General features: G+C 39.2%; 1 protein-coding gene across 3 annotated transcripts in view; it reads left to right on the top strand.

The window, feature by feature from the left end:
- Positions 1 to 17,185, top strand: part of ADGRA1 (adhesion G protein-coupled receptor A1) — a 493,506-nt gene that overhangs the window by 132,596 nt on the left and 343,725 nt on the right. For all 3 annotated transcript variants that reach the window (XM_075216183.1, XM_075216182.1, XM_075216184.1), the window contains 2 exons: positions 6,910 to 7,105; positions 8,949 to 9,098. In XM_075216183.1, coding sequence (XP_075072284.1) covers positions 6,910 to 7,105; positions 8,949 to 9,098 — 346 coding nt within the window. The remainder of the gene's footprint in view (positions 1 to 6,909; positions 7,106 to 8,948; positions 9,099 to 17,185) is intronic.

Below are 17,185 nucleotides of genomic sequence, written 5' to 3'. Positions count from 1 at the left end.
GTTTTCCTTTAGGGAATTGCTTTATTTACTGTGCTTCACTAAGAGTCATGGCTTTATTTGCTATGCTTTCTTATGACTTTTTATATTGTTCTTTGCCTTATTTACTATGATTTGTTATGGGGCATGGTTTTACTGCCATCTATTTTCTCTTCGAACCAATAGGAAGGGGGCTTTTCTGCATTAAGCATTGTGGTGAGATAAAATGCCTTGGAAATAAATAGTTTCTTGCTCTGTTCCCCAAGAGTAATATTATCTAGCATTATTATACTGTTAGGAAATTAGCGTTCAAGGTCTTCTCCACCACGCTTTTTGTTAGAGGACTGCAATAATAACCATTAGTCAGTTTTTAGGATTGGTCACGATGGATTTGATAAAAGTTGCTTTTTCAGTGGGTACAGCAATCAAAAGTTAATACGTATCTGTTTTCCTGAGCAACGAGTAAAGAAGTCGGTACACCTGACTACAGCTAATAGGATTTACCACCATAAACCAAAAATGAAACAATAGCGACCCCCTCAACACATGTCAGACACATGCATAAACAGAAAGCCAACATGTTTGGAATCCAGCTGTTTGGAACCCACGGAACTCTACTCATCACCACAGAATAAAACCAGTGAGCACTAAAGAACCTGAATTACCTTAACACATGTTTATGTTTTTTTGACAAACAGAAGGGGGACAGGGGCCCAAATCACTATGTTGCCTATGGCCTCCTGGGATCTTAACCTGTCACAGCTTGCCAACTATCGGAGCTCACAACAGGAAATTCAGAACAAATTAATCCGCGCACCCACTCTGTTTTAGTCAGTTTAGAGTTCAAAGTTCACAATACAGTGTGATAAAAGACCCAGCAGAATGCTAAAAATAAATAAATACCCAGAACAGCAGACAGGAGCGGAGGTCAAGTGGCAAGTACAGGGGGCATGGCGCAGCAAAATTGACATATTTCACTCCGATTCTCGCCATCGAGGAGACTGTCCTGCCCACTTCCTAGTGAAGTGGGCAGGATCCGGTAGAAAGGACTGCTCTCCAATGGGTGGGCAAAAGTACCCGGAATTTCTTGAGTCTCCTGGATATTCTGGGGAGAATAGGCAAGTGTGATAAATATGTTATGATGGATAGAGTTATACCCCAGAATCCATCTAAACTGTGCTACTTGTGATCTGCTTATACACACCTGCCCAGAGAGAGTCCCTAGAAATAACTCTGCTACTTACAAATGAATAGTTTTGGGCTCTATGAAGTTTCTGTAATCCAATGCTTCTTCATAAAAACATACATTACTTTTTGTTCATACTCGGTATATTTATATGTTCTTTAATCTAGCTTCAAATGAATGCCAAGAGCAATTTGTCATTGGATATAAATAATAAAAAATGTTCTCAACCTTATCGATCATCTTTGCAAAAAAAAAAAATTAAAGAAAATGTATTTTACAGTATCTATTACAAGTCTGTGCTGAGTCTGTGGATTATTCTGAGCTTGAAAGAGTATGCAATGTAAATGGTTGGAAGCCTTTAAGCCCTTTAAGTATATTATAGTGCAAGACATTGTTTCTAAGGTATTTTCACGTTGGTGCATCTGCAAGCTGGCAATCTCTTATGGAAGAGGTCTCCGTTGTTTTGATCTCATGTCAAATAGATAGACAGGAAGACAGCGGGTACTGGTGTAAAGCTGAGAAAATATGCTTTTTTTGCTTCCATTTCAAAAGTACAGGTCTAGTTGTTTTGACAGCCGAGCTCTTATGTTGTTATTGTTCGGTGGGTGGAATTATACATGAAAAGTGAAATAACCTGACAAAGTTAACAAATAAATATTTGATTCAAGGATTCTTCTAGCTATAGGCTATATTTGCCCAATAACAAATGTGGAATTGGTTCTCATACATCCTTAAGATATAAATCCATAAGATATTGGAGAGTAAATGAAGGTTGTCTTGAGCTGTGATAGAGGGACATATATGTCTATAAAACAAGTCCAGTTTTACATGATTTCTCTTTATAATCCTAAGTTAATAAACTACAACATTAAATTAATAGCTTTCACATTTAATAAATAAGCCTACCCACTTCCCACCCAACCAGCACAAAATTAAATGTTTAGGCCTAAATAAGTTTCCTTCCCACCAAGCTGCCCAGATACTTAAACAATGGCAAGCACATGTTAATAATTATGCTTTCTCCTTCCCTCCCAACCAGCCCCGACATTAAATTAATAGCATTCATAATTTGGATTTCTTTAAATATTTTTTAAATTATATACCGTACTTTTATAAGCTGACCAAAAAGTTAATGACTGGAAGCTTTCAAAACTTACATAGGCCTGATCATGAGACACGTTGCAAGTGAGTTGCTGAAAAAAATGTATTCTTGTACTTACACACAATGTTTATATGATAATAGGTTAGAATGCATCATTTGGCCATATGAAATGTTAACATATATGTATGATGTGATCTAATCTAGTTTTGCAGCAGAAAACACTGATTCATAGATGTGTGAATATTTAGTGATGTAATCTTTGGGTCTTGTTTTTACTTTTCCATTCTGCACTGTATTTATAAATCCATTTTTTTGCCAAATTTATAGTCTATGAATAGAGCTTAGATGATGATGGTTAATTTATTTTGCTGTGCGGTTGGGGTAGGTAGGACTGTGAACTAGCAAAGCCAATTTCCTCCTCTGAACTTTGTAAAAATTTCTATGTAAAATCAGAAGAATAGTTTTGAAAACAAATGTCCCTTGAAGTTCTGCCTCAAAATAGAAGTCAGTATTTTGAAAGCAGGCAATCTCTTTATGGTTGATAGATAAATAGAAGCAAATCTGTTTTTTTATAGACCACAGTGCAAAATATTAATTTGAGCATGGATTTACACCCCACTCATTTCTTTCCTGCTTTTTTAAACGGTGTAGTACTGTGTGTTGTGTGTTGCTTTTACAATTACAGAAATTTGCTTGTGTGGCACTTTTCACAGTTTCTTTCTTTTGGATCATGTAAGAGAAAGTTTTGAAAGGCCATTACTCAGTATCTCATATATTCTCTTTTTGCTATATGGTAACAATAATAGACTTAAGATAAAACAGGTGTCCTTCCTTGGCTAACTACAAAGAAAGCCTGCAGGGCACTTACGCAGTCTGCATTAGCAGCCTCAGCACTTTTGCTTGATGAAGGCACCTTAGTGGCTCAAATACTTGCAATGTCACATTTTTATTTTTCTTCAGTTAGTCGATAGAATACTTTGTGTTCATCACACAAAGGTATTTTGTACCTCTTCTTTCGTTTGGTGTAATAATTGGCGTTTGCAGTGGGATATTTCTCCTGCATGATTTTTCATTATGTATTTTGTGCACCATAAAAGTATCAATGTTTATGGTGTATAATGTGCAAATATTTCACAAGTTTGCTGTAAACAGAAAGATTTGCAACAGTCTCTCATGTTATTTCTATTACTTAAATGCATTAAATTGTTCCAAATTTATAGTTCTTTTTAAGAAAACATGGGATATTTCCTGCAGTCCATCATTTTTCCATGTTATCCCTTGAAATCCTTGTATTTTTGTGAAGAATCCCCATTTGTTATTTATGTTATGTAGTCGACAGGAGAACAGTTTCCCTTCTGTTTGACTTTATTGCTAGAGGTTATTTCTGGTGCATATGTTACTTTTTTGTATGTGGATTTTTCTTTGTTCTGTGTCCACAAAGTGTTGATCTTGCTGTATGGATTCAGGCAGTTTACTACCATTTCTATTGTTCCTGAGCATCCAGTAAAATAAATCCCATCTGGCTTCCTCTTTGTCTGTACTTCCCTAGATGTTTTTCTTCCTAACATATCACCTATAGATCGTTACTAACTAGCACTTTTTGGAGATCACTTTGCCTTGCATTGACTTATCCAAGTAACAAATACCTGCACAACTGGTAAAACATAAAAAGGCAGCTTAGAATGGAAGCGAGGAGACAGCAATTTATAGATAAATATTAAAGCCAAAATTCTAAGCACTAAAGATACTGCACAAAAATATATACAATTACGTATCAATTAAATTATACAATGTAAAGATCACTGTAAATATATCAAATGCATGCCTTCATCCACTAAATATTTCAAAATGGTGATAATGAGACTCTACTAGATATAAACTACTAGATGTAAACATGAATTGTGATATGTGATGATACCAGGTTTAATGTAACCCTATGTACCGCACAGCTGGCCTACCTATCCAAGGTTCAAAAATCACGTACTCCAAGGATCGATTGTCCCTTCCTGTCAGTGCAGATGTGAGGCCACAACACCAGTGTGATTTCAGCTATCACTGGGTAGTGAATGCTAATTTGCTGTTCTCTGGAGCTCTTTTTTAAAGCCTTCTCAAGAGTTTCAGGACCTGCCTGATTGGCCCTTTTCTGTGTTTACCTTTTCACAGGTAAACATACAGACAAAGGGATACCAGATGAGCACTCTTGATATAATTAGGGATAGGTATTGTTCTGTGGCTATACAGCAAAGTTTGTTTAAACAGGAGAGATCACAATCCAAACACATTACATTTAAATACACTTTGCAGTCCTACAAAAAGTATATGTTTTATAGTCCACTTGTGAGAAGTGCAGACTGGTTGAGGTGATATTCATACCTCGTTTCATCACATTCCTCCCCCACTTTTTTAGCCCTGTTGCTTGCCCAAGCAAACTTCCTCCCCCTAGTCCAAAGTCTTTGGCCTAATCCACTGAATTGACCCGCTGAGTTGTCACCTGGGTCTGGTGGGATAATAGGCCGCAGTCTATTGCTTCTGAGTTCTCCACCAGTGTCCCAGTGGGTTGGGCCAAGCAAATCCCATGGTGGAACTGGCTGCTTGATTAGGCAAGTGGCAAGAGAAACAGTAAATGTCAATATGTCCGGTGGCACTACACACCTCTCAGCCAGTGCAGTCTCTGAGCTGCATTGGGGCAAACTCCAGTAGCGCCATTTTTTCTCCACTGGTCTGTGTTTAGGGAACTCACAACTCCCAGCAAATCTATATGGGGAAACAGGGTCACTGAAAGGCACCCTCCATTGGCCCTTTCCACCCCCAAACAAATGCAGCGAAGGGCCCATAGGCAGGAAAACTTGTAATTCCAGGAGAATGCAATGGATCTGCTGAAGTCCCATTACCCGATGCATCCACTGACTGACCGTCCATGGATAATCCAGTCAAGAACTAGGACTCCTTTTCTGGCTCTTGCTTTTTGAAACTCAACACCCCCCTCCCCAAACATCCAACAAAATTACGCTCAGCTGCAATAATATCACATTGCACTGGGGTGACTGTGGGTCATACTGGGGTCTCCTGGACAAATCGTTTGTTCTAAAGAAAAACACTCTTCAACCCCGCACCCACTTCTACTGTGTACCCCACTTCCATCACCTCTGGTGCATTAGGATAGTGGGTACCTTCCACCTCCCCCTTGTATAAGCAAAAGATGTACAGAGACATGCAAATGTTGGGTCTCCAAGTTGCCCAGTGATGCTGACCCATCCTCACCTGAAGCTGATGCCACTTCTTGTGTCAGTTCAAAACACTCCTCAAAGCATTCTAGCTGCTCCAGGGGATTCATCTTGGGACCTGGATGAAGAATCCACCTTTTCTGGAAGCCTTGACTGGGTTTTCTTGATCACGGTTCAGGTCCTGGATGATTTCCCTACAACCCTGATAACAATAGGGAACACCCAGCAGTTGACATTCAGCTACTAACGCCATCCTGTCCATCTCTTCCAATGGGTTTGTCGATATAGATGGCCAGGACTCTTGCTACTCATTCGTTTGTGCGCAAGCAACAGGCCCCTCAGTAACCTGGCTGGATTGCTGGGTAGGAGTGTTGGGATTCAACACTGTTTAAGCTGGATTTTCCTTTGAACACTGGCTCAGCGGGCTCAGATTTTCTAGACCAGACAGCTGGCATAACTTCCAGGTGACTGATTTAACGTGTATCTTCCACTCAGGTTCTTCAGTCAGGTCTCGGTTTATAGCACTGCAAGAAGGCCTCCATGAGTGCTCTCGTCTGGTCCTGGATGTCGGCTCCTTTTCTGTGTACTGTGCAGCTTTAGAATAAGTAGATACAAGTAACAAGCAAATTCTTACCCATCTGCCTCTACTGCCACGAGCTGTGGAATTTGTGTGCCTTAGATTGAAATTGGCTCCAGACGTTGAAGCACTTTTTTTTTTGCATGTGGGGCCGTTAGAATGTGTCACTTTTTCTCACTACGTCCTGGGGAGTAAGGCTGGGTACACACTACAAAAACTTTCGACCAATTTATCATCACTAGCGATTTTATATACAGCTGAAGTTCCAATCGGTCTGCTGATTCATGTGTACACACTATACACGATTTACCTTCAGATCTGTGCCCTTCATCTGGTCCAAGAGCTGTGTAGCTGGTCATTCCTTTCACACTGATTAAAACAGAAAATAAACTTTGGCTTTTCCACGATGCCGTTTTAAATTTTGTTAGCTTTTGTGACTCTGCAACAAAATATCTAGTCGCGGAACAAACGGATGAATTATTCCATTTACAGCTTTCTCCATATTTAACAATACAGGCACAGTGACAGGTTCCCCTGTGCAGACAGTCGTGTGAGTGCATACACACTGAAGCATTGGAAGGCGTTTGGAACGAGATTTATAGTTCTGCTGAAATCTCAAATGAAACAGCGAACGGTACTTTGGAACGACTGTTGTTCATCGTGTAAGTATACACACTCATGCGATATCGGGCCAAACGGTCATTTATCAGGTGTTTGGCTCATTAATTGACTGAAGTGTGTACCCAGCCTAACAGCTTGATTGTAAGATCTTTTAGGTAGGGAAATGTCCATGAAAAAGTCTTGCTACGTTCTATTTATCTAATATTGATTATTTGTCTCCTAGATGGCCTAGAACGTTAGCTGGAATGACAGCTTTCCACCCCTGCAGACAGTTTCCACTCAGCTCATTGCTCATCTCAGAAGGAGAAGAACAGAGAGCATGGCGTAAGTGTGACCGAACTGGACACTGGGCTGAAGAAGACTATATAGCCTGCCCCTTTGCTCATGAAGTGACTAGGCAACTTCATGCCTTTAGCCTGGTAAATAGTCTTTTCACTTCTGTTGCTGAACATGTGATAACAATTATTTCCTCCTAATGAATATCTTCAGATTATTTTTATACAGGCAGATTATTATTATTATTTTATTTCAGAATGCTGAATTTGTCCAGAAAGCTACAAACGTAGATAGGAAAACACAAATCATGTTTTGTAACTTATTAATATTATTATAGTTTATTTTTTAGATGCCACAGTACTCCACAGCGCCGGACAGTGGGGAAAACAGGACATACATAAAACAGGGACATACAATTAGACAAAATATATAGTCATGAAAACAAAAGGTCATAAGGGCCCTGCTCAATAGAGTGCTTACATTCTATTTAAAAGCGATCACAAAGGAAACAAGAGGAGTGAGTTGTGCTCAGAGTAGAGATTGGGACACTGGTGAGGGTGCATTAGTGTGAGTATTATCAGTGTGAGTAGGGTAACCTCTAATAAAGAGATGGGTTTTCAGAGACCATTTACAGATTTGAAGGCTGTGTGAGAGTCTGACCCGGCATGGTAGGGAATTCCATAAGTGGGGAGCAGCACAGTAAAAGTCTTGCAGCCAAGAGTGAGAGGTGGTTACCAGAGCCGCGAGATAGAGGTAGATACAAGAGGGCGAGAGGGAAAGATGTGATTCGTGATGGATGAAGGGGTTGTGTTCTGGGGGGCTTTGTAGGTAAGGGTGAGTAATTTTAATTTGTAGAGACCTACACAGTGGTGCGGCAGATGTTGTGCGGTGAGAGCGGAAGACCTCTAAATAGACTTTCAAGAAATGGCCATAAATAGTCAGCATAATTATATCTATTGCATAAGTCCAGTTCACACCAAGAGAATATAGTCTTTATTTTACAGCTGATTAAAAATTGATATGTTCTAGAGAAGCCAAACTTTGTGTTGATTTCGCTGTACTTCTATTTTAAATATGGTATGTTTGCTAAACCAATGCTTACACTGAGCATTGAACACAAGTAGAAATATTTATGAACACTGATGCACCGAAAAAGGGTGGTATAGCTCACAGCAAATGATTTGATCATTCTTCACAGAAAATCTTATTTATCTACATGTAAGCACATATTAATGTGTTGCCATACCGTCATTAAAAAATGGTTGAATGCAATACTTTTTACCAATACCTTTTGAGCAAAGCCTTTCTCATATATAGTAGAATAAGCAAGGTGGAACAGTTGTTAACAATTCTGCCTCACAATGATTGGGTCATGAGTTCAATTCTAACCAGGGCACTAACTGTGTAAAGTTTGTATGTTTTCCTGTTTCTGCATGGGTTTCCTCCGTGTGCTCCGGTTGCCTCCCACAGTCCAATCATACTAGTAGGTTAATTGGCTTCTGACAACTTGCTTTTAGCTTGTCACTTGAAGGCAGAATGGGAAGGCGGAAGGTGAGGATTTTTCAGTACATTAAAGTCTCTCTGCTCACTAGATCATGTGCCATGTAACTTTGGTTGCCATGGTAGTCACATGAAACTGTGCAGAATTCTAAATCATTAATAGCAGCCTGAAGAAACAAACTAAGGAAAATGCTAAATACCAAGATACTTTTTATAGCCTACCACAGTGAGGCTTGCTAAAAAACCCACACCGCATCTTGTCACAGGATTGCTGCTTCAACATCTTAAATGTATATGTTGATTTTTTTAGTCTAGCAATCTTAGTCCAGATAAAAAGTGCAAACCTCTACAGGAAGTTTATTTTGTTCAGATCACAAATTATGCTTTTATATTTGTCCATTTTAGATCAAATATGTTGTATTTGTAAGTAAGAAATAGATTTACTTTTATAACACTAAACCTTACAATTATCTTATTGTACTGTAGGTGCCTGTAAATCACACCAATGCTCTTGAATATGCTCAACAACTAATGGCCTACACCAGGGGAGCCTCAGACTTCACAGATAAAATGGATGTGCTACTTGTGGCTGTCATGATGGAAACGTTGATCAGCTTTGTTGGCCAAATCAGACAAGTAGGTTTCAAAAATAAATAGCAAATAGTTAAATGTTGAGTAAATCTATTTTGTTCATTACCAAGGTAATTGATACATTAAATGCATGGAAAGTATAATTATAATACTATTGTAGATCATATAGCTTTATATATATAATTAAAGATGTGTTTTACATGTGAGCACTGTCCTTATTACATCATATTCTTTGAAAACCTTCCGAATGAGCACGGTTGTATTTAGAGTTGATCCTACTTTACATATTGAGAGCGAATAAACCCTAAATTGGGGAGTGTTCTTTCAACAATTTGTAAAAGTCGCACACAAGTGTATGCATATGTATGTCGTATTCAGAGTTAAAGATGCATCCAGGTCTCAATGAGGGGCAGATGCATTCGACACAGCCCTCAGACACTTACATCCAACTTTCAAATATGTACAAATCATTCTAAATGCAAACGGTCTACTAGTTCTGGTGTTATCATCATCATTATCTGCTGCTTACACCTGCCCGTGACCACACGCAAATAAAACCGTTTTTGTTCAGGAGTATCTGTGGCTGTGACTCAGTCTGAATCTGTATGCAATTGCTCAGACACGCTCTTACTATACGACCCAATCTGAAACCGTATGCAATTGTTCGGACACATCCTTACTGTATGACCCAGTCGGAATCTGTATGCAATTCCTCGAATTTGCCCTTACTGTACATTTACATTGCCTATTATTATTATTATTATTATTATCCTTTATTTGTTAGGCGCCACAAGAGTTCCGCAGCGCCGTACAGAGCACAAACAGTAGACTAAACAAGGTGAAACATTACACACAGTAAACAAAAAATACCAAAACTTCAGAGACTCCAGGCAGGCTAATTCAGTAAAGACGGAGCAGAAGCCTATGTTAGAAATAGCCATAGTTGGGGCAGCACGGTGGCTAAGTGGTTAGCACTGTGAGGAGTTTGTATGTTCTCCCCGTGTTTGCGTAGGTTTCCTCTGGGTTCTCCAGTTTCCTCCCACACTCCAAAAACATACTGGTAGGTTAATTGGCTGCTAACAAATTGACCCTAGTCTGTGGTTCTGTGTCTGTCTGTGTTAGGGAATTTAGACTGTAAGCTCCAATGGGACAGGGACTGATGTGAGTGTGTTCTCTGTACAACGCTGCAGAATTTTTGGCGCTATATAAATAAATGATAATAATAGTTGTCTACATTCACTTTCTGAGCATGCACAGTGCAAAGAAATGCAATAATGTGCTACCAAGACCTGATGCCAAACTAGTGCATTTTTTTGTTTCTGTATGAATGAGTGAACAGTTTTTGTTTGTGTTCCCTAGTAATCTGCAACCACTGACCTATGTTTCAGATGGGTCAAAAAAGTGTCCAATTTTCAGCTGCTAGTGCTTTAGCAAATGCACAAGTTGGTTTCACAATGAATTGCCTTTTATATTTTTACAGCAAGTGGCACTAATGTCAAGTTCATAAAATCAAAGTGGCTCTATGCTGATTTTATAAGGCTACAGACATGGGACACTTGTTGACGCTCGCTTTGTTATGTTCCATGCACTCTGATTGGTCTGATTCTTCTGTGGGCTTTAGTTAGTTTGTAAAGTTTTGGCAAACCAAGACTATTGCTTAAATTCATTCCGCAACAGCAAATGTCTGAAAATTCAAAATGGGTTTCATTTTTGAGTTTCACCTTCTGACTTTCAGATTTTAATACCAAAGGATAACAATTAAATTGTTAATTCAAAACATGACCTTAAAGGAATTCCCCACCTTTGGACAAAACTCATCCAAATTGGAAGACCACAGTTATCTTGAATTGACAGTCTTGTGAAGCCTGCATGAGCAATAGTACACTTGGTGCAACTGGTGTTTGACAGTATTATGAATAACTGATTTCTGCCTGTTCTAACAAATTGTTTTTGTCGTAGAGTAAGTGGCCTATTAGTAGAGTATATTGTCCACTTTCAGTTTATTTGCTGCAACCAACACCAACCGGTATGGTTAAAAAAAAAAAAACAACCTGTGCACAGAGGTTTGCTGTTTGCCTGTGTGGGGTGCTAAAGCACCTGTTTCTTTTCCTAATTACCTGTGGAAAGTGCTGGATATATGTAAAGATCAAGTTTGTGGTTTAAAGGCTACAATAGAACAAAGAGTACTTGTTGCTAGTGCAAATTGTCTTTGCTTCAACCAAAATGCGCTAGAAAAGAGTATAATATACCAAAAAGAAAGTTTGCAAGTGGGTATGTCTGAAATTCAGTCCCAGTAGAAAAATTTGGAAAACCTGCATGGGAGTTTGTAGAGCGGAGATGAAGTTGGAAAGTCCCATGTTCTCTGCACAAACCTGGTGTTACATGCATCAGATTATGTGGCCAGGGAAGAGTATGATTGGTGACAAAAACTATTAGATAAGAAAACAGCTGTCTTGTAGAACAAGTGTGGAATTTAAAGCAACAGTATTATGAAAATATAAAACCCAAGAAGCTGTTTCTGAGTCCTTGAGAAATGAGTTGCATGCATTGTGAGACATATATGAAGAAAGAGGAAAAGCAGTGGGAGCTCTTAAAGAGATAGCAGTAGGGAAAGACCAAGAAATTGCTGTTTTAAAACAAAAGCTTTTCATGGTTCAGCAAGAGGTGCACGCATCAAGAGTCTGTAAAGGAATTTTTGGAGTGCAAGCTAGAGATTCTTCTTCTGGCTGTAAAGCATGAAGAGCTTTAACGATTGCTTCATGAAGAAAAGAGCCTTTCTGATAAGTATACTGAGGAACGTGACAAAGCTATGGCCTTGGCATCCTCTCTGCGGATGCTGTAAACACCAAATATGAGAGCATCCAATTGTGTAAACCAAAGTCCAATTTCTCAAAGAGAACACTGCTGCTAATCTAGGTCCAGCTGTGAGAATGTCTGACTGGAGGTGTTTCAAGTGCGGAGAGCTTGGACACTTTAAAGCCACGTGCACTAGAACCCAGAAATCCATGGTCTGTTCACTTGCCCAAGCTGGGCCTGTCTTTCAAAGTTGCTGTTCCCAGAGTTTCGCAACCAGTGGACCCTGTGACAGGATGGACCTCCAATGTCACCCTATCCGTGTTTGCTGGGGACCAGCTGGACTTGCCTTGCCACTGTCCCCTTTCTTTAACCCAAATTGTGCCTTTCTAAGTGCAGTAGGAGGTTCTTATTAACCTCAATAGCATTAATTTCCAGTCATTTCCAGTCAATTTTTGTCAAGTGACAAGAACACTGCTACTCCTCCTGTTTCTGTATGAGTAATGGTACTGAGCTATGTCACTGGAGAATGGAGAGTGACAAGAACACTGCTACCCCTGTTTCTGCATGAGTAATGGTACTGAGCTATGTCACTGGAGAATGGAGAGTGACAAGAACACTGCTACTCCTCCTGTTTCTGTATGAGTAATGGTACTGAGCTATGTCACTGGAGAATGGAGAGTGACAAGAACACTGCTACCCCTGTTTCTGTGTGAGCAATGTCGCTGGATCCCCTGGGAAGGGTGGTACTTATGGAATACAAAATCTGCGAGATCCGACAACGCAACAATGACGTTTTGCCTCAGATCTGAGGACGCGCAAAAGTACCGAGCAGGCTCGCAAGCCTACTCGGATCCCCTAAGTTTGGGTGGGCTCGGATTTCAGAAAACTCAGCCCGAGCATCTCTAGTGAAGTGTGCCCGTGTCACAATACATTGATTCATAATCGGTATAATTAGGCAAAGTATATATGAAGAATGACCTTCTAGTAGAAATGTAAAAATAACTTAAAACCGATGTTCGCAAAATGCAAAAACTCCCTTTTTGTCATAAAGGTAAACTATAATGAAGTGTTTTATTACAACGAAAAAGTGCCCAGAGACACCACCTTGATCTTCCATAAATAGGCTCCTAAAAGTTACTGGATTAAGTATTGTAACTTTACTATAACTTACATAAAGAAATACAATATTACTTTTTGTTTCTAATGAAGTTGTGTCTTAAACATTAAAAGCAAACTGGTCAGGCTGCATGAGTTATATTAATATCTTGGTTGGAAGCAAAAACATAGACACATCAATAGTACATTATTGATCTTTTAAGAGAGCTGCATGCTGCTTTCAAACCCATTCAATTGTAAATACAAATTAAATCAAATTGTACAGGTACATACGTGTGAGCAACAGAACAGCAAGGAAATCTGTCTGTATATTGGTTTATAGCAATACAGCATTCACTGGCTTACAGCAGTTGTTTACAATTAACCAGAGAGCCACAGGATTATCAACCTGATGTATACTGCTGTAGAAAGAACTTCCAACAAACAATACTCTCTGTTGTAAACTTTTTTCATAGAGCTGTAGCACATGGATATCTTGTGTACAATGTTCTCTTCTGTTCATGTCTAAATGCCACAGGTGCTCTGCATCCAGTACAGGGCAACCCCTTACCCCCATCCTATGCCCATCATCTCCAGGACAAATAGCGTGACGGGTTTGTGATGATGTTGGGCAGAAAACAATGCTGCCAGGCATCAGCACAAATTACTATCTGACACTACTTAACCATACTTGCCAAGTCTCCCGGAATGTCCGGGATACTCCCGAAATTCGGGTAGGTCAAACTCCCGGGAGAGCAGGCAAGTATCCCACAAACGTTCGCTGTGAATGGCGTCATTTTGGCCCCACGCACTGCGACAAAACACTGCATTTTGTTGTGGGGGGCGTAACCAAAATGCTGTGATTCACCGCGCCCGCCCCTCCCGCCATCCAACCCTGTCCGGGATCTCCTGGAATGAAGTTTCAAAAGGTTGGCAAGTATGTACTTAACTTGTAACTCGAATTTATCCTTATGGTAAACTGATTGTCTTTGCAAATAGATATTGGAGAAAAATGCGTAGTGTATAATATTTGATGCCCATGTTTAAATACAATCTACTTCCTATTAAATTTAATGGGGTAGATTCAATTAGCCCTCACAGTATACCTGTTACTACAGTAATAGCGGTGCATTATTACCGTTACTCCGGTAATTTCGCTGTGAGCCGCAAGCAAAAATTTGCAGAGAAATTACCGTAGTAACGGCAATAATGCACGGGCATAATTGAATCTACCTTAATAAATACTAGGGGGTCTAATTATCAAAGGGGGTAATCCCTAAATCCTACAAAAAATCTTCATTTTATTAAATGTACCTCTTAATGTTGATGCAGTATACGCCACCAAATACTAGTTTTTCATATTTCTTTGTGGTGTCCTTTAAATCTCAAATAAATGGCACATAACTGCAGTCCACGGCATCATTTTCCTAAAGCGTACATGTGTACGCTGATGATTTAAGCCAGCGATGGGTAACAGAGGGCCCTCCAAGCCTTCCCTGTGAACCACAGCTCCTCCCTAGTTTATTTTAAGATTTGTTTGTTATTTTTTTGTAACACCTGTTTAAAATGTCTGCTGATATGTTATGACAGATAGGTGTTTGGTCTTTGATTAAATGTATTGTTTTAACTTATTACTGAGATTAAGTGTAATGTGCGGTACTTTTGAAGGTTATAGAGCCACCCATGTGGCTCCAGAAGTGTTTCAGGTTGCCTATCACTCGTGTAAGGAAACCCCAGCAGTCTAATACATAATCACGTTTTCTAATTTAGCATTTAATTTACCGACCCTAATTGCCATTACAAGTAATTAGACTGCTGACTGTTTGACATCTGCTTAACATGAGCTAATCAGAAAATAAATGACAAGTTGTTCAATGCATGCTGCATATTTTCTGTGAAAGTTCATCCCATATCCTTAGGGGTCTATGTACTAGGCAAATATAGATGAAAGAGGGACACATTTCCATTCTCTCCTCTATATTTGCTCTTTTCTGTCCGCTAGGGAAGTATACAAAGGAGCCAAAGAGTGCATACGCAAAGTGATATTTAGGTCTGATATTGACATGTGGCGTTTGCTACGCTCTCTAACCTGCCCTGTGCTGCAAAATCCTCTGATTCATCAAAGGTGGTGAAGGTCAGCTCTGTTTAGTTTTTGGAGCAGAGCTGTGGTGTATGTAATAAATAATTCTTACGTATGATGCTGCTCTTCTCCAAAAATAAAACACTGCGGTGGCTCAGGTGCTTGATGTGCATTAGTGACTGAGTTTTATGTGAGCAACAATATAAGCTGCAGAAGACCTTATATTATGCAACTTTCTTTGCTCCTAGTGTATGCTCTGGAAATACGGCAACTGCCAGCTTCAGGGTCAGTGATTCCGGTGCTCGTCAACATTTTGCTCATCTTTAGTAGCAGTGTATGGTCATTTCTTGTGTCCTTTTAAATGGCAATCGGACATTTATTATTCCGTGAAACCAGGCGCATGTTTTTTTAGGATTCACTAAATGCCCAAATTGTATTTTCAGATATGAAGTATCAAGGTGAAATAGGTTTTCAGTATGACCCAGGAATTTCACTGTATATCTGTTAAAAGGTAAAGTTTAAGTAACTTTAGAAATATCTTCCGACTTCATTACAAGCAACTAAAATCACGGGCATGATTCATCAAGACTTGCATACTTTAAGGAAGGTAAAGCCAAAAAAAAGTAATAACTTTGCTCCTGGACAAACCATGTTACAATGCAAGGGGTGCAAATTAGTTTATTGTTAAATTAAATACTGGCTAATTTTTCATGTAGCACACAAATACGTGATAGCTTTATTTTTACACTGAGATTTAGAGCTGATCTAGGACATGCCCTATCCCAATTATAAACCAGTCCACATATTTCAAATTTACCTTCCCCTCCAATGCAACATGGTTTTGACAAAGTGCAGAGTTACTCCTTTTTTCGCTATACTTTCCTTAATGAATCAGGACAGTGAGCGCAACGTACGTTTGTTTAAAAACACATGTAAATCGGCTCTGCACACTCCCGAATTCAACAAGGAACGGATCTGAAGATACGTGTGCTGATAAATTCAGCTCTATGTCTACTCTGGGGATATAGTTATAACCACTGCGCCAGGTTATCACATCCTCGACTTTATAAATGGCTGCTGAAAAACGGCTACAGTATTAATTGTCAGGTAGTGCACCCAAAACATGTAAATAAGGCATTTATATCAAAGAGCAGAAAGAGCGAAAACATGGCTCATTGGGACACTCTATGATTCAGTAAATAATATGCATTAAAATCTTAATCTTTATTGATGTCTAAGATAAAATAGGAGGAGGAAAAAGGATTCCAAAATTCCTGAGCAAAAATGGTAGTAAAATATTAAAACCAGATAAGTGATAGTGATAATAAAGTGGAAAAAAAAGTGATTAAAATGGTAGCTCTGCCACCAGCCTCGCTGTGTGTTTCTCATATACGGTAATTTATTGCACGTCGTAACATATCATGTTGTCACGATTACATGAATTATTCCTTTATAGGATCCTAATTAAACATCATGCATCTCTGAATGACTCCTAGCCACCATCTATAAACTGTATCTACTAGTTAAATGATAGAGTAACAACACCCCTTATACATGGGGTAATTATATTATCACTAGATAGGAGCAATAGTATGAGCAATAATGTCCTATCCAAAGTGTATTTCTTATTTTGGTGACAGATAGTCAAATCTAGACGTTCTTTGTTTATAATAGAAATCACTCCCTTAAGATATATATAGCTTAATCTTCAGTTATTGGGATCTCATTCATTCTGGCTTATTAATCAGAACCATAATCTAAAGATAGTCCAATAGAATCCAATTGCACTGGGTCTGCCCTATTATAAGTAAACCCAGTGGATTCTAACAATAAGTCGGCCAGTTACCCATCCATTAAAATTTCTATTATAGTTGTTGCTGTAATACATGCAACCCTGGCTAACTAGTTATATAGAGTCTGACTAACTATCTAACTCGATTAATATTGCTCCTAAACACAGTTTAGGATGGTTGCTATTAGATTTGAAACACAGTGAGGCAAACTCCAGCGCGCTTTTCGCTTCCTCGCCTTGCCTGGACAAAGTGAAGAAGCGAAATGCGCGTCAGCGTTTGCCTCGCTGTGTTTCAATAGATACTAGGCCTGCTCTGCTTTACTACACAAGACACTGCAGGATACGTCCAATGCCTATGTGGTATATACA

This window comes from Mixophyes fleayi, chromosome 6, assembly GCF_038048845.1.
Source record: "Mixophyes fleayi isolate aMixFle1 chromosome 6, aMixFle1.hap1, whole genome shotgun sequence".
NCBI classification, from domain to species: Eukaryota; Metazoa; Chordata; class Amphibia; order Anura; family Limnodynastidae; genus Mixophyes; species Mixophyes fleayi.
The sequence above is the reverse complement of the archived record's forward strand: the minus strand, read 5'-3'. Positions and strand labels throughout refer to the sequence as shown.